The sequence below is a fragment of the Schistocerca americana genome, chromosome 5 (assembly GCF_021461395.2).
Source record: "Schistocerca americana isolate TAMUIC-IGC-003095 chromosome 5, iqSchAmer2.1, whole genome shotgun sequence".
Lineage (NCBI taxonomy): Eukaryota > Metazoa > Arthropoda > Insecta > Orthoptera > Acrididae > Schistocerca > Schistocerca americana.
Genome location: NC_060123.1, coordinates 645,756,676 through 645,776,209, shown reverse-complemented (window position 1 = coordinate 645,776,209; position 19,534 = coordinate 645,756,676). Strand labels below are relative to the sequence as shown.

General features: G+C 40.7%; 1 protein-coding gene across 1 annotated transcript in view; it reads right to left on the bottom strand.

Moving 5' to 3' along the window:
• Positions 1–19,534, bottom strand: part of LOC124615271 (retinol-binding protein pinta-like) — a 115,424-nt gene that overhangs the window by 63,777 nt on the left and 32,113 nt on the right. The window contains exons 3-4 of the mRNA XM_047143019.1: positions 16,891–17,050; positions 2,537–2,786 (exon numbers count right to left, since the gene is read on the bottom strand). Of these exons, the coding sequence (XP_046998975.1) occupies positions 2,537–2,786; positions 16,891–17,050 (410 nt within the window). The remainder of the gene's footprint in view (positions 1–2,536; positions 2,787–16,890; positions 17,051–19,534) is intronic.

Genomic DNA, 19,534 nt, shown 5'->3' with positions numbered 1-19,534 from the left:
AGATTTGGTCGGGTTTGGTCTAATGCATTTCCTCATTTTGGTCTAAAAGTGGAGTGTCAGCTACTTGCTTATGATGTTATTTTTAGCCAAATGTGTTTTGTAACCTTCTAAATGAGGAAACAGCATGGCACAATGAATTTGAGAGCCCACAGCTCTGTTTTATGATTCAGTTTTGATGGATATTTGTGTGTGTGATTGTGAGTGTGTGTGTGTGTGTGTGTGTGTGTGTGTGTGTGTGTGTGTGTGTGTGTGTGTTTGTGTGTGTGTGGGCGTGTGTGTGTGTGTGTGTGTGTGTGTGTCGTGTGTTTGGGAAATAGACTTTGTAACACTTGAGATAAACATTGCATTTTTAAGTTGATGACGTATGTTTGTGGATACTTCAGACTTTGAACTAATAATGTGACACTTGACAAGCTTTATGATTTTTTTACATCAATTTAGTAGCGAACCACCTTTCATTAATGTCCGTTGTGCCTTGCGCCAATTATGGTAAAGAGATAAGTACTTCTTAACTAGTAAGTTCATCAACATTGTTTGTGTATTTGTGTGAGGCAGAGAGAGAAATAAACAGCATTAATTTATACAGCTCACGTGTAGCTCACGTGATTTTAGGGTTCCTTTACTCAACCTGTAAAAACAGATCCCTTATAGCATCACTTTGTGGTCGGTCTATCTGTCCGTCTGTCTGTTAAAAACTTCTTTCCGCAGGAACGGGAAGAAGTACCAAGCTGAAATTTATATCACATATTACGACATTACGAACCACGGTCCCTTTAGGGTGTCAAAAAGTGAGGCTTCTAAGTTAATGTGATCAAAAGATATGGCCATTTGTGTCATATATTTTGATACTCACACTCACACGTTAAAACCTAGAATGTAATTCCAATTGGCGCAGAATAATGAAATTTGGAGAGAAGCAAGGTTCTGCAAGGCAAGTAAAGGATGACAAATCCGAAAATCGTTAACTGATAATTATAACATACGAAATAAATTTTTGGTCATTTTTCCTTTCTCTCAGGAACAGGTCGACGAGTCAAGTTGAAATGTGTTTCGCATAATAAGGCCTATAGTCCTTTGGCGGTGTAATAAATGTAAGCTTCTGACTCAATGTTGTCCAAAGATACGACTACTTATATTACACCTTTTATACTCGCAAATGCACTCGTCATAAGCAAGAGGGTACTCGCTGTTGACCTAGAGTCATTAATTTTGCAAGAAGTAGGGATTTTCAGTACAAGAAAATGAATAAATTTGTAATTATTGTATTTTGTAATTATATTACACGAAAAAATATTTGTTGTTTGTCATTCGATGCCCGACTCTGTCTGTCCTTTCGTTATAACCACTTTTCTCAGGGATAAGCAGACATTTATCTTGTCTGCATCGATATCGATAACAGTCAAAAATCTTCGAGATTTCCGACTCCTTGGATGGATGAACTATCTATTTATATAATTAAATTTGTATGGAACTTTCGGTGCTTGAGTCCTATTTTTCTTTATGGAAACACTGTGGTTCTGACAAATTGTTTTTGAACATGACACTATTTTACACTATTCTGGTGAAGATTATGTATTTTTAGACTGTGGAATAATGTAGTATTAGTAAACATTGTCTTGTAGGACAATTCAGACGCAGAAATAATTGATTAGAGAGCCGTTTATACCTTACACCAAGTATGGTACAGAGATCGAATAATGGACTTACACAATTGCTGCTTAACCGTTGAATTAGATCAGAAACGCCGAGTTACACTGGTATAGTCAATATCTTCGTGTATTTCTGACAAATAAAAGAATAGTTTTGAAGATGACGCTAATTTACGTACAATTTAGGTGCAGATATAGCAATTTTTCCATGGAAATACTGCAGTATTGTCAAAATCCTTACATATTTTTGAACATAACGCAAATTTCAGATCATTCAGAGACTTTTGAGCATTGGGTCATAATGGTTGCTGGCACATGTGAGGTAATTTCGAGTTTTCGAACTTTGTTGTGCCTGAATTGTTTTCGAATGTAACACTATGATAACTGGGTCATTTCCACTAGCTTGCTTTTTTGAATTTCTCACAACTTGAAGATGTCGTGCATTCAAGGTCATTGTGACGTTACTGTCTTCGTATAGAGCCAACTCACAAAACACTTGCACTTTAAAGGTTGTTCAAATGTAAAGTTAGCCAATTACCGTAAACCTCAAAAACTCAAGATTTTACTCAGGTGTGCTGCTGCAAAGAAACCAAGAAAGTTTTATACACAGTTATCTATATCTACATCTACAGGATTATTCTGTATTTCACACTTAAGTGCTTCCAGGAGAAGGAAACCTGGGAGAAATTTCTGTCTCAGTTTTCAGCATGTCTACAGCTGTAATTCTGATACGAGGAAATGCAAGCAACTGATACAGAATTCTAAAGGGTAGTGTTACTCGTCTCGTTATATGGACAAAATTCTACTTAAGTACTACAAGTTCCACAGAAGGTAATATTTGTGATTTGTGTGCATTGTATGTAGAACAATGTTTTGAAAGAACCTACCTTGTAGCCAAATTCAATACCTCGTATCATATTGATATCAGACCGGAGGACGTGTCCGGCAGTCGTGTTCTTCAGGTCCATGATGACGACGTCTCCGAGCGAGTAGTCATTCAATAGCATCCAGTCGAGGTTTATGGAGACGGTTTTTGCATAATTTGTCCAGGAGACCCACATGGGGTCCGGGTCGGGGTCGGCAAAGATGTGCACCCGGTAGAGCTCTTTGGTAAGGCGAGGCATCGTCAGCATCACGCTGTCGGCACATTAGAGGTACAACAGTGAGAGGTTATCCACAGGAGTACCAGCTGTACGTAAATTATTGTATGCATCTGAAAGAAAACTTACAGTTAGGCGGTTTTAGGCGTAGTTATACAAACACTCCACTTTGTGTATCGGACAATCGACGACGACATCATCTAACGCACACTCTTGCGAAAGACCACATAATATTGCAATAAATATCACAATAAACCACAAATATTAATATCTTATTGTAACTCACGGCGCGTTTGAACCTTGTGAATGCATACGATTACTCGATTTTTGTACTATTGTGATCGAGGTTGCTGAGAATGTGAGATAAATTTGTCACTGACGCAAATATCAAATGCTATATTTTGGAAAACGCAGGTCCCAAATATCAAAAGAAAATAAAAGGGAATTGAGGAAACCATGTGAAATCAGAGAAGATGGGAGGAACATTCCGTCTGTTTATGCATTTACTTATACAGGGTGGAGCAAGTAAAAGTGGCCCAGACCAGTGGATACAACTGACTGTGAATTTGTGGCAGCATTAACGGAGGAGAAAAAGGCCTACAGTTACTTCCAACAGGATGGAACCACTGTCTGTACAGCTGGTCCAACCTTGCAGCACGTTTCCACAGTCTTCACGTGTGACGCAGTTGTTAACAAAGGTCAGTCTGGTCACGGCCCGTAGTGTCCACTCAGGCCACCTGATCTGTCAGTGTGTGGAAAGCCTTCAAGTCTAAGGTGTATCGCAACAACCCTCATAGTCTTCAATAACTGCAGCAGAACATTATGGATGAAACTGCAGCAGTCCAGCAGTCTATTTTCGATCCGCATTCAGCAACTTGTTGACTTGGGCCCAAAAGTGCCCACAGATGAATGGTGGTCTCTTTCAACATCTGATATACTCAGGTTAGTACTGTATTTCCGTTTCTCTGCTGTATTCCTCTGTACCAGGAACTCTGTTCTGTGGACCACTTTTATTTGCCCCACCCTGTGAAAGTGATTCCCGAACGAGAACAACAAATTTTGGGGGTTGTCCAGAGATACTTTCTGATTACTAAGATGTAAGAGATCACTATCTCAAGTTGCTCGTTAGAGCGTAACAGCATTTCGTTTGATTTCTTACCCCCACTGATCTTTGTGCCTGTATTGCACTGAAAATAACTAGACAACAGCACAAATGGCAGCAGTACTTGTAGTGCGTGTGCCTCAGAAACTCATTCCGTTCACTGTCAGTATTTTGATACTGGCAATAATAATGTCCACTTCTACTCTTCGCCCTCCAGCTTACGTTACATCCAGTTCTTGTCGGCTCTGTCCGGAGTTTCTTCTGCTGGCAGTGTTGGTTGTAGTGATAGTCAGCAATGTTGATAGGGTTACTGATGAAGATCGTTATGCTTATGAGTTAAATGAATCCAATGGATGAGCAGCACAATGATGTGAGTATTGTTGCATTACTCAGTGTCGTGTGCGTACTGTAAGACCTTCGGTACACACACCATCAGATTATTTGACCTGTCGCTCTAATGAAGTAGGCGAGTGTCAGCAATATGTCTCATGGTCTTATCGTGGCGTGTTTATCTTCTGGCGTCAGGTCAGACGATAGAAATGCCACTTGCACGCTTAGAGTAGCAGATTGACGGTGACCAATTTTAAACAGAACGTGATTAATTTTCACACACATTTATTAAAATAATAAAAATCATAGATATTATGTAACTTGATTCTGGATGCTGTTTACAACTGACAATCTGAAGTTCGTTTGGTCTTGATATCTGACAAAGTGTCTATACATTTCTCTTCATAGCTATGTACAGGAATATGATAATCTTATTAGGCGCAGACTGAAACTTGACTACAGACTAATGCAGACTAGTGCAGACTGACTAATCGGAGGTCTGTACACTTGTTATAATACCTTGCGCGTTGAGGCATCACTGCGTGTGTGTGATCCGCGAGGAGAAAAGGATCTTCGTTAGCAGCAATCTCATTGGCTGCGTTACATATTAATACGTGGATCGGCGGAAGCAGAATTTGATCCGTCTCTAAGGCAGCGCCATCTCATAGTGCGGAGATGGACGAGCGCTGCGCCTGCGCTGTTGTGCTTAGCGGGGCGCACTCTAGTGGGAAAGTTGTGTACGCGCTGACTATTCGGAACTATGTATACAAGACTCAGTAATTTATGTTGTACGTTTTACTGATTGCATGTTAGAGGCCTTTCAACTACTTTGAAGATATTTTTACAAAAACAATGGTAACTGTGAGACCAAACCCAATAACTCACAATTAAATTGTTACTCTCTACTAATACCGCAGATCCTTTATACCAAACCAATCAGAAAATATGCCTGAACAAACTCCAATATTTTGTCGTTGGTGGACGGTTTTAACTTGTATTAGGTGGACAAAAGAGAAGGACTTTTGGATCAACATTCTTAACATAGATCTAATGCTGCATAGTTGGGAGGATTCCAATCTCATATTCATTGAGTACCGTCGACACAAACTCATAAATCTGCATGGATTTATAAGGCATGTTTGTGGTGTCATGCTTCTATAAAATCTTCTTGGCTTACAAATCAGGTCACTTCAATTACAACACAGGAGCTTTCGATAGCTGCCTGTAACATCGTCATCAGGAGTTAAGATCACTGACTTCCAGGACCCCCACAGTGTTCTGCTCATGCATTGATGCAGCTCATATACCAAGAAGATTTTACTGAAACATGCCATCCCAGAAATCTCCGAGGACAAATATATATTGTGGAACAGTGTCTCCACCTACCAGTATATAAGCAGAACACCGTACCAGCATCGGCAGTCTGTGATCTTAACTCCAGATGACGATGGCAGAAACAGCTATTGAAGCTTCGAGAGTTTTATTCTAAGTGGCTCGGCTTGTAAACTGAGAATTTGTTATTGACACTTTATATTATTTCTAGAATACATAATACATATTTCAAATTGCAACTGTCTCGTAGATTTATTTAATGGCAGAAACCAGTACATTGTCATGGGCGGCGAGAGTTCATCACAGACAAAGGTGATAACAGAAACGCCCCATAGAAGTGTTGTGATCTCCAAGTACATAAACGGCTTCTCAGACAGACCAGGAAGTAAACTGAAGCTGTACTGACTTATTGTAGAGTAGAAAACATGGAACACACTTTACCATCCAAGATAGATGCCTCTGCCAAGGTCTTTACTATATTCTGAGTGTATAACCGTGTGCATAACGGGGGAACTGCTGCTGAAGGTACTCGCTGATCAACTTTTGTTGCAATATGACTATCATCTGTGATTTCTGTTTCTCCAGTCGCTGTCATACAGTATGAACATCTCAAGTTTTCGGTTTTGAGAAATGAAACGTCCGAATCAGTTCATCAAATAACAAGCAGAAATTAATTTTAAAGTGGTTGTTTCACATAATTCGGTGGCTCATCAGACATCATTGGCAATTTTAGAAGACTGGGAGGATGTTCATCATAGGTGGTGTTAATGTTAATGTAGATACGTCCTTTGTTAACAATTGTGGACATTTATGAAGTTTTCTAACACTCAGGCAAATCTTTGCTTTACAAATATTTTTTCCATTTATATATCCATAGTTTCATATGGTACAACATTATACCATCAAAATCAGTTTTCCGTTAAATGCAAGTAAAAGCATGAGAAAGAGAATACTATCACTCATTCTATTTTTGGAAAGTCATCTCAAGTCATTCAAGACAATTGTATGTATTTACACTGTTACTGATTTACAATCAATACATGATAAGGTATCAATTTAACATAATGCAAATAACTTTGGCAATATCTCGTTCAAATTGACAGTACTATTATTAGCTATCAATCTCTAAAAGAATTTACATATGGCAAACATAAGCTTTGAATTGAAAATATTGCAAAACTGAAAAACGAAAGTCACGTGGATAGTAATTTGCCTGTAGAACTTTCTGGAAACTTCCAGAACTATCAGCGACGTATGTACTATTCTTGCTTGGCACAAATAGCATTAGCCACATTACAGAGATAGTGAATATAATGTGCAGATCTTTTAACTCGTTGAGGTGAGGAGGGCAATGCATTTTTCATGTTGTTGTTGTTGTGGTCTTCAGTCCTGAGACTGGTTTGATGCAGCTCTCCATGCTACTCTATCCTGTGCTAGCTTCTTCATCTCCCAGTACCTAATGCATTTTTCATAACGTATATGTGAATTCATAGTTTTTGCCTTGCGATTTCATACAGTGTTTGTGACTGTGTATTGATTAAAGTTGAGTGGAAATAAAACATCAAAAACTGAAAACATGTCACTAACTTCCATCCTGTCATTTCAACTACCTAGGACCTAATGAGTTGTATTAAGACTATCACTGATGACATTGGTGAGTTAAGTAAGTAATTAGCAATTTGTGTCAAGATTCCTCTCTTGAACTTTATCTACAAACATTGCATATGAAGAGACTTACACATGAAAGAAATGCATTTTAAAATGAATATTTGCGATGTTGACAATTAAGGGAGAATCTTTGCAGGTGGCTACTGAACCCAGGATTCACAGACTTTTAGGCTCAAGCATTATCATAATTTTTGTGTATCATAAGAATATTACACAGTAAAACCCAAATAGTAAGGCAGTAAGAAAAATTGCAAAATACTATGGTAGACACATGTTTTGAGAACAAGGAAGAACCACACGATTTTAACAAGAAACCTCAGAGGAAGAGAGGAGGTGGGCAAAACATTAAACTTCGTATTTTGTGGAGTACTCTGCTCTCGAATGTAGTTAAAATGAATAAGAAGCAGAAAATAAAGCAGCAGGGAGTGGATGGTAATAGATGTGAGTCAGGATATCTTTCACTATGGAAAAGATGTAGATGTTGATAGGACACCTCATCAGTGTTGTGCAGTAAGAAAGAATTATCTCAGGGAGAGAGGGAGATATGCAAACAGATATGAAATGTAATAGTGACCAAGTGAAATCTAGCAGTATCCTGTCAGTGTCTGAAATAAAATACAGTGGAGAAAATTTAGTTTCAGGACCAGAAAACTTAAAATCTACTACAAAGACAAACAGTGAACAAATAAGTAATCAACTTACTGGATAGCAGAGTAAATGTAATTAATAACAAACTCAGTCTGTTGTTAAAGAAGAACAGTCAGTTGTAGAAAGCAGTAGTGCTCTTGTGCCAGAATCATGTGTTAACACAGCCCCACCAAACACTGACTAAAGTGTTGCACAAAGTAGAAAAGCAGCAGTATGTACTTCTAGAAGTTTTAGGATAACAGTATTCAAGAGATTATGTGAAAACATAGCAGAACCTTGCAATGAAAAAGTATGCATGACTAGCAATGACTGTACTTTCATGTTACTCAATAATTTCAATGATAAATTTTTATCGATGGGAGAATTCTGTGAAAATGTTAGCTTCAACGGTGGGTCAACAGAGTTGCAAACTACAATATGGATAGATCTCTGTCAAACCAGTGTTCCTAGTACATGCTTTTGGTAGAGAATCCCAGAGACTCTGCTCAAAGACAGTTTACATATTTTCCTGGGCTCTGTGCTGTATTTGCACTGAACCCAGTAGTGGTAAATTGTCATTGAAACAGAAACAGTGTCTGAATTAGATGGAGACCAAGAGATTGATGTTGAGGTACAGTAACAGGAACATTCTTTGAGGATCACAAACCAGGACCTCAATGCTCTTGCAATATTACTTCAATAATTTAAAATTTCTGTAGTGCATGTTTTCTTCTATCCTTGTACAATTACCTCCTACTGTCAATCTATCTTGTTTTTACTAGTGCATGACACAATAACGTAGTTGTGCAGTGTTCTTATTATCTCATGGTACCAATTAATTAAACGAAAATGACAAACCACTTGTGGCCTGGAAAGCAGAATACACTCCTGGAAATTGAAATACGAACACCGTGAATTCATTGTCCCAGGAAGGGGAAACTTTTTTGACACATTCCTGGGGTCAGATACATCACATGATCACACTGACAGAACCACAGGCACATAGACACAGGCAACAGAGCATGCACAATGTCGGCACTAGTACAGTGTATATCCACCTTTCGCAGCAATGCAGGCTGCTATTCTCCCATGGAGACGATCGTAGAGATGCTGGATGTAGTCCTGTGGAACGGCTTGCCATGCCATTTCCACCTGGTGCCTCAGTTGGACCAGCGTTCGTGCTGGACGTGCAGACCGCGTGAGACGACGCTTCATCCAGTCCCAAACATGCTCAATGGGGGACAGATCCGGAGATCTTGCTGGCCAGGGTAGTTGACTTACACCTTCTAGAGCACGTTGGGTGGCACGGGATACATGCGGACGTGCATTGTCCTGTTGGAACAGCAAGTTCCCTTGCCGGTCTAGGAATGGTAGAACGATGGGTTCGATGACGGTTTGGATGTACCGTGCCCTATTCAGTGTCCCCTCGACGATCACCAGTGGTGTACGGCCAGTGTAGGAGATCGCTCCCCACACCATGATGCCGGGTGTTGGCTCTGTGTGCCTCGGTCGTATGCAGTCCTGATTGTGGCGCTCACCTGCACGGCGCCAAACACGCATACGACCATCATTGGCACCAAGGCAGAAGCGACTCTCATTGCTGAAGACGACACGTCTCCATTCGTCCCTCCATTCACGCCTGTCGCGACACCACTGGAGGCGGGCTGCACGATGTTGGGGCGTGAGCGGAAGACGGCCTAACGGTGTGCGGGACCGTAGCCCAGCTTCATGGAGACGGTTGCTAATGGTCCTCGCCGATACCCCAGGAGCAACAGTGTCCCTAATTTGCTGGGAAGTGGCGGTGCGGTCCCCTACGGCACTGCGTAGGATCCTACGGTCTTGGCGTGCATCCGTGCGTCGCTGCGGTCCGGTCCCAGGTCGACGGGCACGTGCACCTTCCGCCGACCACTGGCGACAACATCGATGTACTGTGGAGACCTCACGCCCCACGTGTTGAGCAATTCGGCGGTACGTCCACCCGGCCTCCCGCATGCCCACTATACGCCCTTGCTCAAAGTCCGTCAACTGCACATACGGTTCACGTCCACGCTGTCGCGGCATGCTACCAGTGTTAAAGACTGTGATGGAGCTCCGTATGCCACGGCAAACTGGCTGACACTGACGGCGGCGGTGCACAAATGCTGCGCAGCTAGCGCCATTCGACGGCCAACACCGCGGTTCCTGGTGTGTCCGCTGTGCCGTGCGTGTGATCATTGCTTGTACAGCCCTCTCGCAGTGTCCGGAGCAAGTATGGTTTGTCTGACACACCGGTGTCAATGTGTTCGTTTTTCCATTTCCAGGAGTGTATAACACTTATTATCGTTTATGTTGCAAACCTCTTACATATAATATTTATATTTTTGACATTTTCGCTGTATCTGAAGTGTGTGATATTTATGCGAACCAAAGGTAGAAGCGAGAAAATAATTTTTTTATTGGTTTACTTGAACTATGGTATGCTATGTTTCATTACTGCTTTTTTGAAGATAAATAGGTTTGAATTACTGCCATTTTAGGAAGTTTACATGCATTTAAAAAAAAATTGGGTTTTTACATAAGGGGAAGTAAGATGACAACATCTTAGTGTTAATTGTGTTTGTAGTCAGCTGATGTCAGCAACACAAAACATCTACAGAAATGAAAATGTTATATTTTTTCAAACTTTGTCAGTTTAACTATTGTTGTGATGTTATTGAGGGAGAAAGGCTCAGGGACAGATGGTGTTTGTCAAAGCAAAGCAGGTAAAGCAAAAAAATAAACAGCTTATGTAAACTAAATAATATATAAGATGCTTGAAAGTTCATTTGCGATGTAAAATATAATTCAGGTTTCAAAATTCGTAATATGTTACAATGAATGAGGTATGTGGATTTAGAGCATTTTTCTACTTGGGGTGTATTTATGGAATTATCTGAAGCTTATGGAGAGTTTATGATGTATATATTATTTATATTAACATGAAGTTTTATGAACTATTCTGCACTTTTGAGGTTTATTTAGTGATAATAGAGTGATGATGTATTAGGGACTTATTTGTGCTCTTTTCTGTGACATATTGCGATAGTATACTGTGCATAATTCTGGGAAATGACCAAGGCGAATTTATGCTACATGTTGGTGTAGAATAATGGTCTGTGGTTACGCTAATAATTTAATGAAGTGTAGGTAATGGGTCTGATGTTCTGGCAGTATCTAAATTTTTTTTTGCCAACTTCATGATGGTCAACATAACGAGAAAAATTACTGATATTGTTTGTATGATGTACTAAGCATAATGTGTTTGCTGTTAATACCTCATAAGGAACTTCTAAAAGTATCTGACATTTTAAATGCATGGCTGCACATAGTTAAAAAGTGGTGGAATGTACTGTGTTCAGCTAAATGAGGGGACCATTACTATTAGAAAAGATGTTTCTAGGTTACATTACAACTTTAATATTAAGTGTGCTCATAGTTGTAATATTTACCAAACAAACTTTGAGCTTATGTTATCGATAGGAAGTCATTTAAGTGAAATGAAGGATAACTTTTGAGTTTTGTGGGAAGAATTGTTTTGTACAATGTGCTGTGTCGTTGTATGGTGACATTACAATGACACCAATGATGCCTTCCTTTAAAGCTTGCTGATAATACTTTTTTGTCGCATGCACATGCTTATGTGTCAAAAAGGTATTATATTGGCGAGTACATGATTTCGAAATTACCTTTTCAAAATTGTAAAAAGAACTATTTACAATTCAACACAAGGCTTAATGAGTCAGACTTTTTGAGAGAAATACATTTCAAGACCAAAAAAAAAAAAAAAAAAATTATCCACACAAACAAATGATAACAGCTTCAAATAATATGGATTACTTATTCAAGAGAGAGTGTGTGACAAATTGAGCAAATTAGTAAAATATTGCTCCACGTCTGGCCTTTATGTAAGCAGTTAAACCGTTATTCTTCTTGTAATTGGTTGACAGAGTTGTTGGATGTCCTCCTGAGGGATGTTGTGCCAAATTCTGCCCAATTGGCGCGTTAGATCGTCAGAATCCCGAGCTGGTTGGAAGGCCATGCTCACAGGGCTCGAAATTCGGTTAAGGTCCGACAATCTTGCTCGCCGAGGCAGGATTTGGCAAGCTAGAAGGCAATCTTTAGGAACCCTTTCGATGTGCAGGGGGCCTTATCTTGCTGAAATTTGAGTCCAGGACGCTTTGCCATGCAGGGCAACAAAACGGGGCGCTGAATATCGTCGACGTACCGCAGTGCTGTCAGAGTTCCGGAGATGACACCCAATCTGGATCCCCAGATTATCACTCCTTTTCCTCGGGCTGTATGGTGCTTGACAGCGAGGTTCATATCCTATTGCTGTCCAGACAGCTCTTCGATGGTCATCGTGGCCTGATATCTCATTGACTGGAGTAGAATTGTCGCCAGCGATGAGTTCCGTATCGGACAGAACCCTGACGACCAGTGAGGACGTGTCTGTAGATGCCCTGTAGAGCAGTACGATACCGAAGTGGCTGTCGCCAACCATACAGTAGTGACGGGCTGGGGTGGCATTGCATTTCGTAGCACGACACGTTTGGTTGTTATCCACGGGACCTTTACAGCACGACGATACGTCGACGGTATTCTATGCTCCGTTTTGTTGCCATTCGTAGCAAGCCAACTTGGGATTACATTTGAGTAAGAAAATCCCCTCGTACACACGGCGAGAATTTTTCCTGCTTTTTTCTATGCTTGCCAAACCCTATATTCGCCAGGAAGCCCACTGGATCTGTACCCAACTGGGAATGTTAAGAGCATTAGTGGCAGAGTCCTCGAACTAGCTTGCAATTATGATGATCCAACGCCACAGTTTGACAGAAGTTGGCACGATATGCCTCACGAGGCCATGCAACAACTCTGTCAACCGATGCCAAGGCGAATAACTGTTCCCTTAAGGGTCAGAGGTGCACCAGTGCTGTAATGACTTACTCAGTTTGCGAAGCACTTTCTTGTGAATAAATCATCGAATTTTTCTGATATTGCAAAAATTTGCTTGTGTGTACAAGCACGTCACATACACTAATTTCCGTCCCATTCGGTTAAATCCTTCGTGGCTCGGTTTTGTCTCCCAGAATATTTATTTGTAATATTGTTTTTAAAGTGGTTCTATGTACACTGTCCTCATTCTGTTTGGATTGGAGATCAAGCAAAATCTTCGTGATTCTGTAATCATATGAGCGTGTTTGTGTTTAACTGAACGAAATTGGGTTTTGGTGACAATAAACAGCGACAGTCAAAGATATTTTTACACGCTCTCAAAAATATAACACGTAGAAAACAGGAAGAAAGGGTAATGTGTTTTTATGTTTCTTTGCACTTACACCTTGCCATTTGTCAGCCCGCAAGTGGCGTAAAGAGATGTATGCCACCATAATTTTATTAAAAAGGATCTTTTCTTTCAGTAAAAGTTCATTTTCTACGCATACGCATGATGCGTATGCAATTCAAGTAATTTCACTATGTTTTTAATAATTATCTGAACGTTAAAAGCTTTTTCTACTCATGCTGAGAACAACATCCTCACCCAAAGTGTAGGTACGGTTTAATACAAATTACTTAAGGAATGAAACGAAGACTAAGCTTGTGATGAGCACCCAGTTATGTTATTTATGGTCGTTCACATTGGCGAATAGGAACTGTCATCTTATCTAAGACCAAACAAAACATCAATAAAAACACAGTGTTTTTCACAAAGGCTAATCCATGTGAAAACTGAGTTGATCGATGGAACTTTTTAATTCAATTTTTATAAATGTAATACGACTGTCATTCAGAGTGTAATTGAATATTAAGTGAATTGAGAACATTCTTCACATATAACCAAGATAAAGAAATGGACTCATCAATCTCTTTCACTATTGTCCCTGTTGTTCTGCTTTCAACTCGTCTTACTTTATATTATTTATGGCTTGATTTTTATCGTTTGTTGGACTTTTGTCAACTCCACTTGCGTAGCCAGTGGGAGGCTACTCGATACATTGACGTAAGTCCACTGGATAGATCTAGAATCTCTCCAATAAAACTCTTTTTGTGTGATGCCAAAGGCTCCTGTGAGTTAGGGGAGCCCACCCACCACCCATTTGTGTATTGAGTAGGATTTGCCCAGCTACACAAGCAGAAGTCTGTGAGTCAAGATACTTGCTACAAAATAGATGATAACGGCATCATGGTAGGTCATCAACGCTTGCAGCGGTACCTTATAGGTCTGTATGCATTGTTGCTCGGTTTGTGTGATGGTCTATGAATATGTTGTGAGAAGTTATGCATGCCATCCCATTGGACACTAAGGTACTGTGTTACTGTTCAGGTGGAGATGAAGATGTTTTAGTAAAATAACTGTAGTATTGCTACATAATAAAAATTGGCCTTTTAAGAGTAAGTGTCTATTTTTCTGTGGGTTTATGTTCAGTTTCTTTGCGTAAACAACATCACTGCTTCTGTGAGCCGCCACATCTGCTATTCACCAAGTTCGGTTCTTGAGTTCCCTGACACCTCATCCAAAGCTTTGGTCGGCATATGTCACCACCGAATCGACTTGGTCAGCTTCTTCCAATTATTACAAGAGAGGTTCGATTATAAGATCCTAAAACCTCGTGTCAACCCCTGTGGGCACTCCCTAATAGTTATTTTGATTACTTTTTGCATGCCAACTGACCACTGAACATGTCTGTCCTTATAATAGTACAGACATTGGGGTTCCTGTACTCCTTGCATCTGTACAGATAACTATAAATTGTCGAATACTCAAGAGATCTCATGTAACAATGAAATCGCGTTTATTATTTTGCATTTACCTATTGTTTCGAATGCCTTCTTGAATTCCTTAGGAATACTTCTCCCTTTCCTAAAGCCAAATTGACAGCGATTAAGCTGATTAATGCTACCATATGCTACATAGGTGTATTTTTTGAACATTTGCAAGCGTGTTAATAATCTTATAGGATTAGGTGGTTCTCTACACACAAACCCTTTGATTATATAGCTTTCTCTTATTTCCATCTGTCTTAACACCTATGGACTTTTATCTATTGGGAAAATTAAAGCAACCGCTCTACAAGGCGTGCCTAGCTTTCTTATGTTGGCACCACTTTCCGTGATTCCCCGCTAGCTAGCGTGGCATGACTGTCTGGCGGAGGAGGCGTTCATCTGTCGTTGCAGAGAGCTGAGTGGAGAGAGAGGACTGTGTGCAACGCCACCACTGTTGATGGTTCTGGTGGGCCATCGGTAGAAGCCTGGCCGCGAGTCAAGAGACGGGTTTGTGTGTGAGGTCGCTTGCACACATGGCATTTATTGTGGGCCTGCTGAGATGAACAGACTTGAGTCGCTGGAACCAGTGCCTTATGGATATCTAGTTGTAATGCGTTGATGTTCCTTGGATATCTTACGTACGGATTTATACCATGTCCGTGAGTTGTGTATATGTAGCTGTGCCATGCAGCGTTATACTTTAACAGGTTCCGTATCGTAATCTGGTACTTAGTAAAACCACATTTTCTAACAAGCATCCACAGACAGTGCACCCCTACAATGTATTAATAACTGTTGAGGTTAGGTGGCTGCCCTCAGTGTATTACGAGTGCTGTATAGGGTATAGGTTTTCTACCAACTGTATGTTATCAGTTGAACAGTCGGTTTGCTAGACATTTCAACGATACTTTATACTGGTCATGTCCACCACATGTCGCTTGTGCCATTAACAGAATAATACATATGTGTTTTCTCTTTCCTTACTGTAATGTTTCAGGTTAGTTTCTGTGGTATTTTCTTGCGCCTTTTATGTGAGAATGTGACTGAGGGTCTTTTGAGAAGGTGCATCTTTATGGCAGTTTTCAACATCTGTGGTCCTGCAGAAGGGAAGCTAATGTTCTTAATTGATACACTATTTATGGTAGACATTTTATCTTTTGGACTAAATGTATCTCTGAAGTTTCTTGGGTTCGGATCATCTTATTAGGCTGCTTTAATAACGATGTAAATTAATTTAAATTTGATTCAATCTGAGTCTTTGTTGCTGTTGTTAAAATTTCACTTTGGAAGTGTTCTGTTTATGACTCGAGTAGTTGTAACCGATTGTCCTGAAGAGGTAGTAACTATGATTTTAAAGTCTTTATTTAATACGGGACTTTATAAACAATTTATTGATTTATTAATGTTTAACCTTGGAGACGTTCCGTTTGTGAATCTTATGGTTGTAGCCAGTTAATCTGATCAAGTCAAATGTTTGTCTATATGATTCTGTTTATTCATGTTATCAATAAATGTGTAAATATTGTACTGGTAACCGAAACTCTGTCAATCGATTGCAGCCTTTAATCCTAAGGGCCCACAAAGGAGACACTGAGGAATTCTCAACAAAAGAAATACCGTATCACGAGGGCCAGTGACGTGGCAAGTACAGACGAAATGCAGCGTGCGGTTTCGTCTGTCAGGAACTGAATGTATCATTGGCCAAGGTCAAATTTTGAGCACTTGACGTGCGAGACATGAAAATAACCATAATAATTGTATCTGTGTTTCGACTTTGTTTACTTTGTTCTCTGTGTAGCAGACGTTTTCTCCAAATTTCCAAGTAATTTGCGCCGCTGTTATCTTGTAACTAATTGACCAAATTACATACACGTTACTTTCTCGAAGAATTCTTCTAATGTTCCGTTAAGTTTCGGGTGTGCAGCCGCAAGAATTCTTCTAATGTTCGTTCTAAAATTACAGAAAGTTAGTTCCATTTAAGAAAAATAGAGAGTCGTAATTCGACAGTGTTAAACGTTAAAAATACTTGCGTATCTCTGAGTCGTGGCATATTGGGTTCGGAATTTAATCTTCATGAGGGGGTCGCAACATATTTAGATTTAGGTCAATTCAGTAAGAAAAGCGTATTATTGTTTCTTCGATGTACCAGTAGAACAGGATGATAAGCTGCAGCACTGCATTACACATTTACAGCTTAATTCATCATGTGTGGGTTTACACTGTCAGTTATTTGACTGAAAAAGAATGATCAGTATTTGAAAAGAGGACACAAAACTGTAGGATGGGTTTCATCGGTACTTACATGTGTTCCATGGTGCTCACAACGTCGGCTCCCATAGGGTCACGATTCATCATCATCTCTGGATACCTGGTCCTCAGCGAGAAGTAGGCATCCAATCCTTTCTTAACCCTCTCCATGCTGCACTTGCAGTTTACGTACATCCTATCGATGCGTGCGTCATCTATAGCAAATGTACACGTGGGTTATTGCACAGAATTTCTCAGCAGTCACAGAAAATGTATTTTAATAGCTATAAATTGAAGGTAGGTTTTTAATGATGTTTTCAGACTTTCATCTGATTCGATACTGTCCTCCGTCATTTCGTATCGTGTGCTAATTTTTTCACTTCTAACTCACTACTTTACTCAGCTTTCTCTCTAGACTTGCTCTGCCTCTACTAATTCTGACCTTCTACTTCTCCTTCCAGCGACAGTTAATTGTTCCTGGATGCCATAGTGGATGCTCCACTAACCTGTGCCAGCTCTTGGTAAGTGTATTCTGTAGTATTCCGTCCTTAGTTATTGCTGTATCCTCCAGAAGCTACGGAACGTAGCTGTACATAAAAGAGTGATGAGTTGGCACTAGCCGTTTCATACTTTCGCCTTACATCATACGAGGGTTGGAACTTGAATAGTGGAAACTATTTATTCACAACAGATACAAAAGAATGGAGCAGTCTACTGCCTGTCGAATCTCTGGAACAGTTCTGAAGCGAATGGAACGAAGTGGTTCATTCATCTTCGGAATCAAATCAAAGTCACAAGGACTTAAGTCCGGGGAGTATGGTGGTTGATACAGTACTTCCTAGTCCTATCGACCGAACAGAGCTGCCAAATATTGCGCTGTATGCGCCCGCGCATTGTCGTGCAAAATGGTGGGTGGGTTGCGCAGAAAGTGCCGCCGCTTCTTTCGCAAAGGTGGTCGCAGGTGACTTTGATTTGATGAAGGAACCACTTCGTGGCATTCGCTTCAGAACAGTTCCAGAGCGTCGACAGGCAACAGACTGCTCCATTCGCACCATGAACCGAACACGCTCTGCTGATGGTATACTACGCCTTCCACATCGCTGGCAACGGGTTCTACACAACGCGGGTGACTAATTTGAAAGACAGTAACATGTGCAAACATATAACTCTTTGGTTTCGGTTGTAAATAAATAATTGCCACTATTTAAGTTCCAACCCTCGTACAAACAGTTTCCAAACGCACATCTGTCCATCACAAGCCCATATAAGCAGGCACACGGCTCGTATCAAGACAGTATCAACAGTAACACAAGACAACGTCACGATTCAACTACATTCACAAACAAGAAAATCCAAACTGGACCTTCTACACGTAATAGTAGTTATTTTTCGCTGAATTCAGGACTAGGCCAGGTCAGAGCAAGTGAACATTGAACTACGGCAACGCACAATCTTGATACTACAATTACATATTATAAAGCTTATTCAATAAACTACTGGAAATCGTTGTCAATCATTATTTCAGCATAAATATTTGCTAAACGTCCGCTGAGGTGACGGAAGTTATATGATACTTTTTAATATCGTGTTGGAGCTCCTTTTGGCTAACAGAGTACAGCTACTCAGAGTACAGCAGCTCGAAGTGGCATGACTCAACAAGTCGTTGGAATTCCCCTGCAGAAATATTAAGCCATGCTGTCTCCACAGCCATCAATAACTGCGAAAATGTAAGTCTGCAGGCTTTCGTGGCCGTTGTCACTGAAGTTAAAATCTGCTGGGTTATTAGGCCACGTCATGTTACTTCTATAATGGTCGACGTTTCGACCCCTCTGCTGGGATCTTCCTCAGGATGCTAGAGTGTTCTACCAGTAGTGGATACCAGAAGATCCTGAGGAATGTCCCAGGAGAGGGGTCGAAACGTCAACCATTTTAGAAGAGACATGACGCGGCCTAATAACCCAGAAGATTTTAACTTCAATTGCGAAAATGTTGCCGCTGCAGGATTCTGTGAGCGAACTGACCTCACGATTATGTCTCATAAAAGGTCCATGGATGGTCAAATCATTCACTCGAACTGTCGAGAATGTTCAGTCGCGAACAGTTGTGGCCCTGTGACATGGCGGGTTGCCATCCATACAAATTCCATTGTTGTTTGGGAGCATGGAGACTATTAATGGCTGCAAATGGTCTCCTAATAACCAAACATGACCATTTATAGTCAATGATCGATTGAGACCAGACGAGCGAGTCCATCACATGGAAACAGAGGCCGTACCATTAACCACCAGCTTGCACAGTGCCTTTTTGACAATCTGGATCAATTGCTTCGTGGGGTCTGCACCACATTCTAATCATATTATCGGATCTTACTATATGCAGTTGGGACTCATCTGACCACACCACAATTTTCCAGACGTGTAGGGCCCAACCGATACGATCATGAGTCAGGTGAGATGGTTCAAATGGCTCTGAGCACTATGCGACTTATCTTCTGAGGTAATCAGTCGCCTAGAACTTAGAACTAATTAAACCTAACTAACCTACTGACATCACACACATCCATGCCCGAGGGAGGATTCGAACCTGCGACCGTAGCAGTCCCGCGGTTCCGGACTGCGCGCCTAGAACCACTAGACCACCGCGGCCGGCTCAGGTGAGATGCTGCAGGCGATGTCGTGCAGTGAGCAAAGGCATTCGCA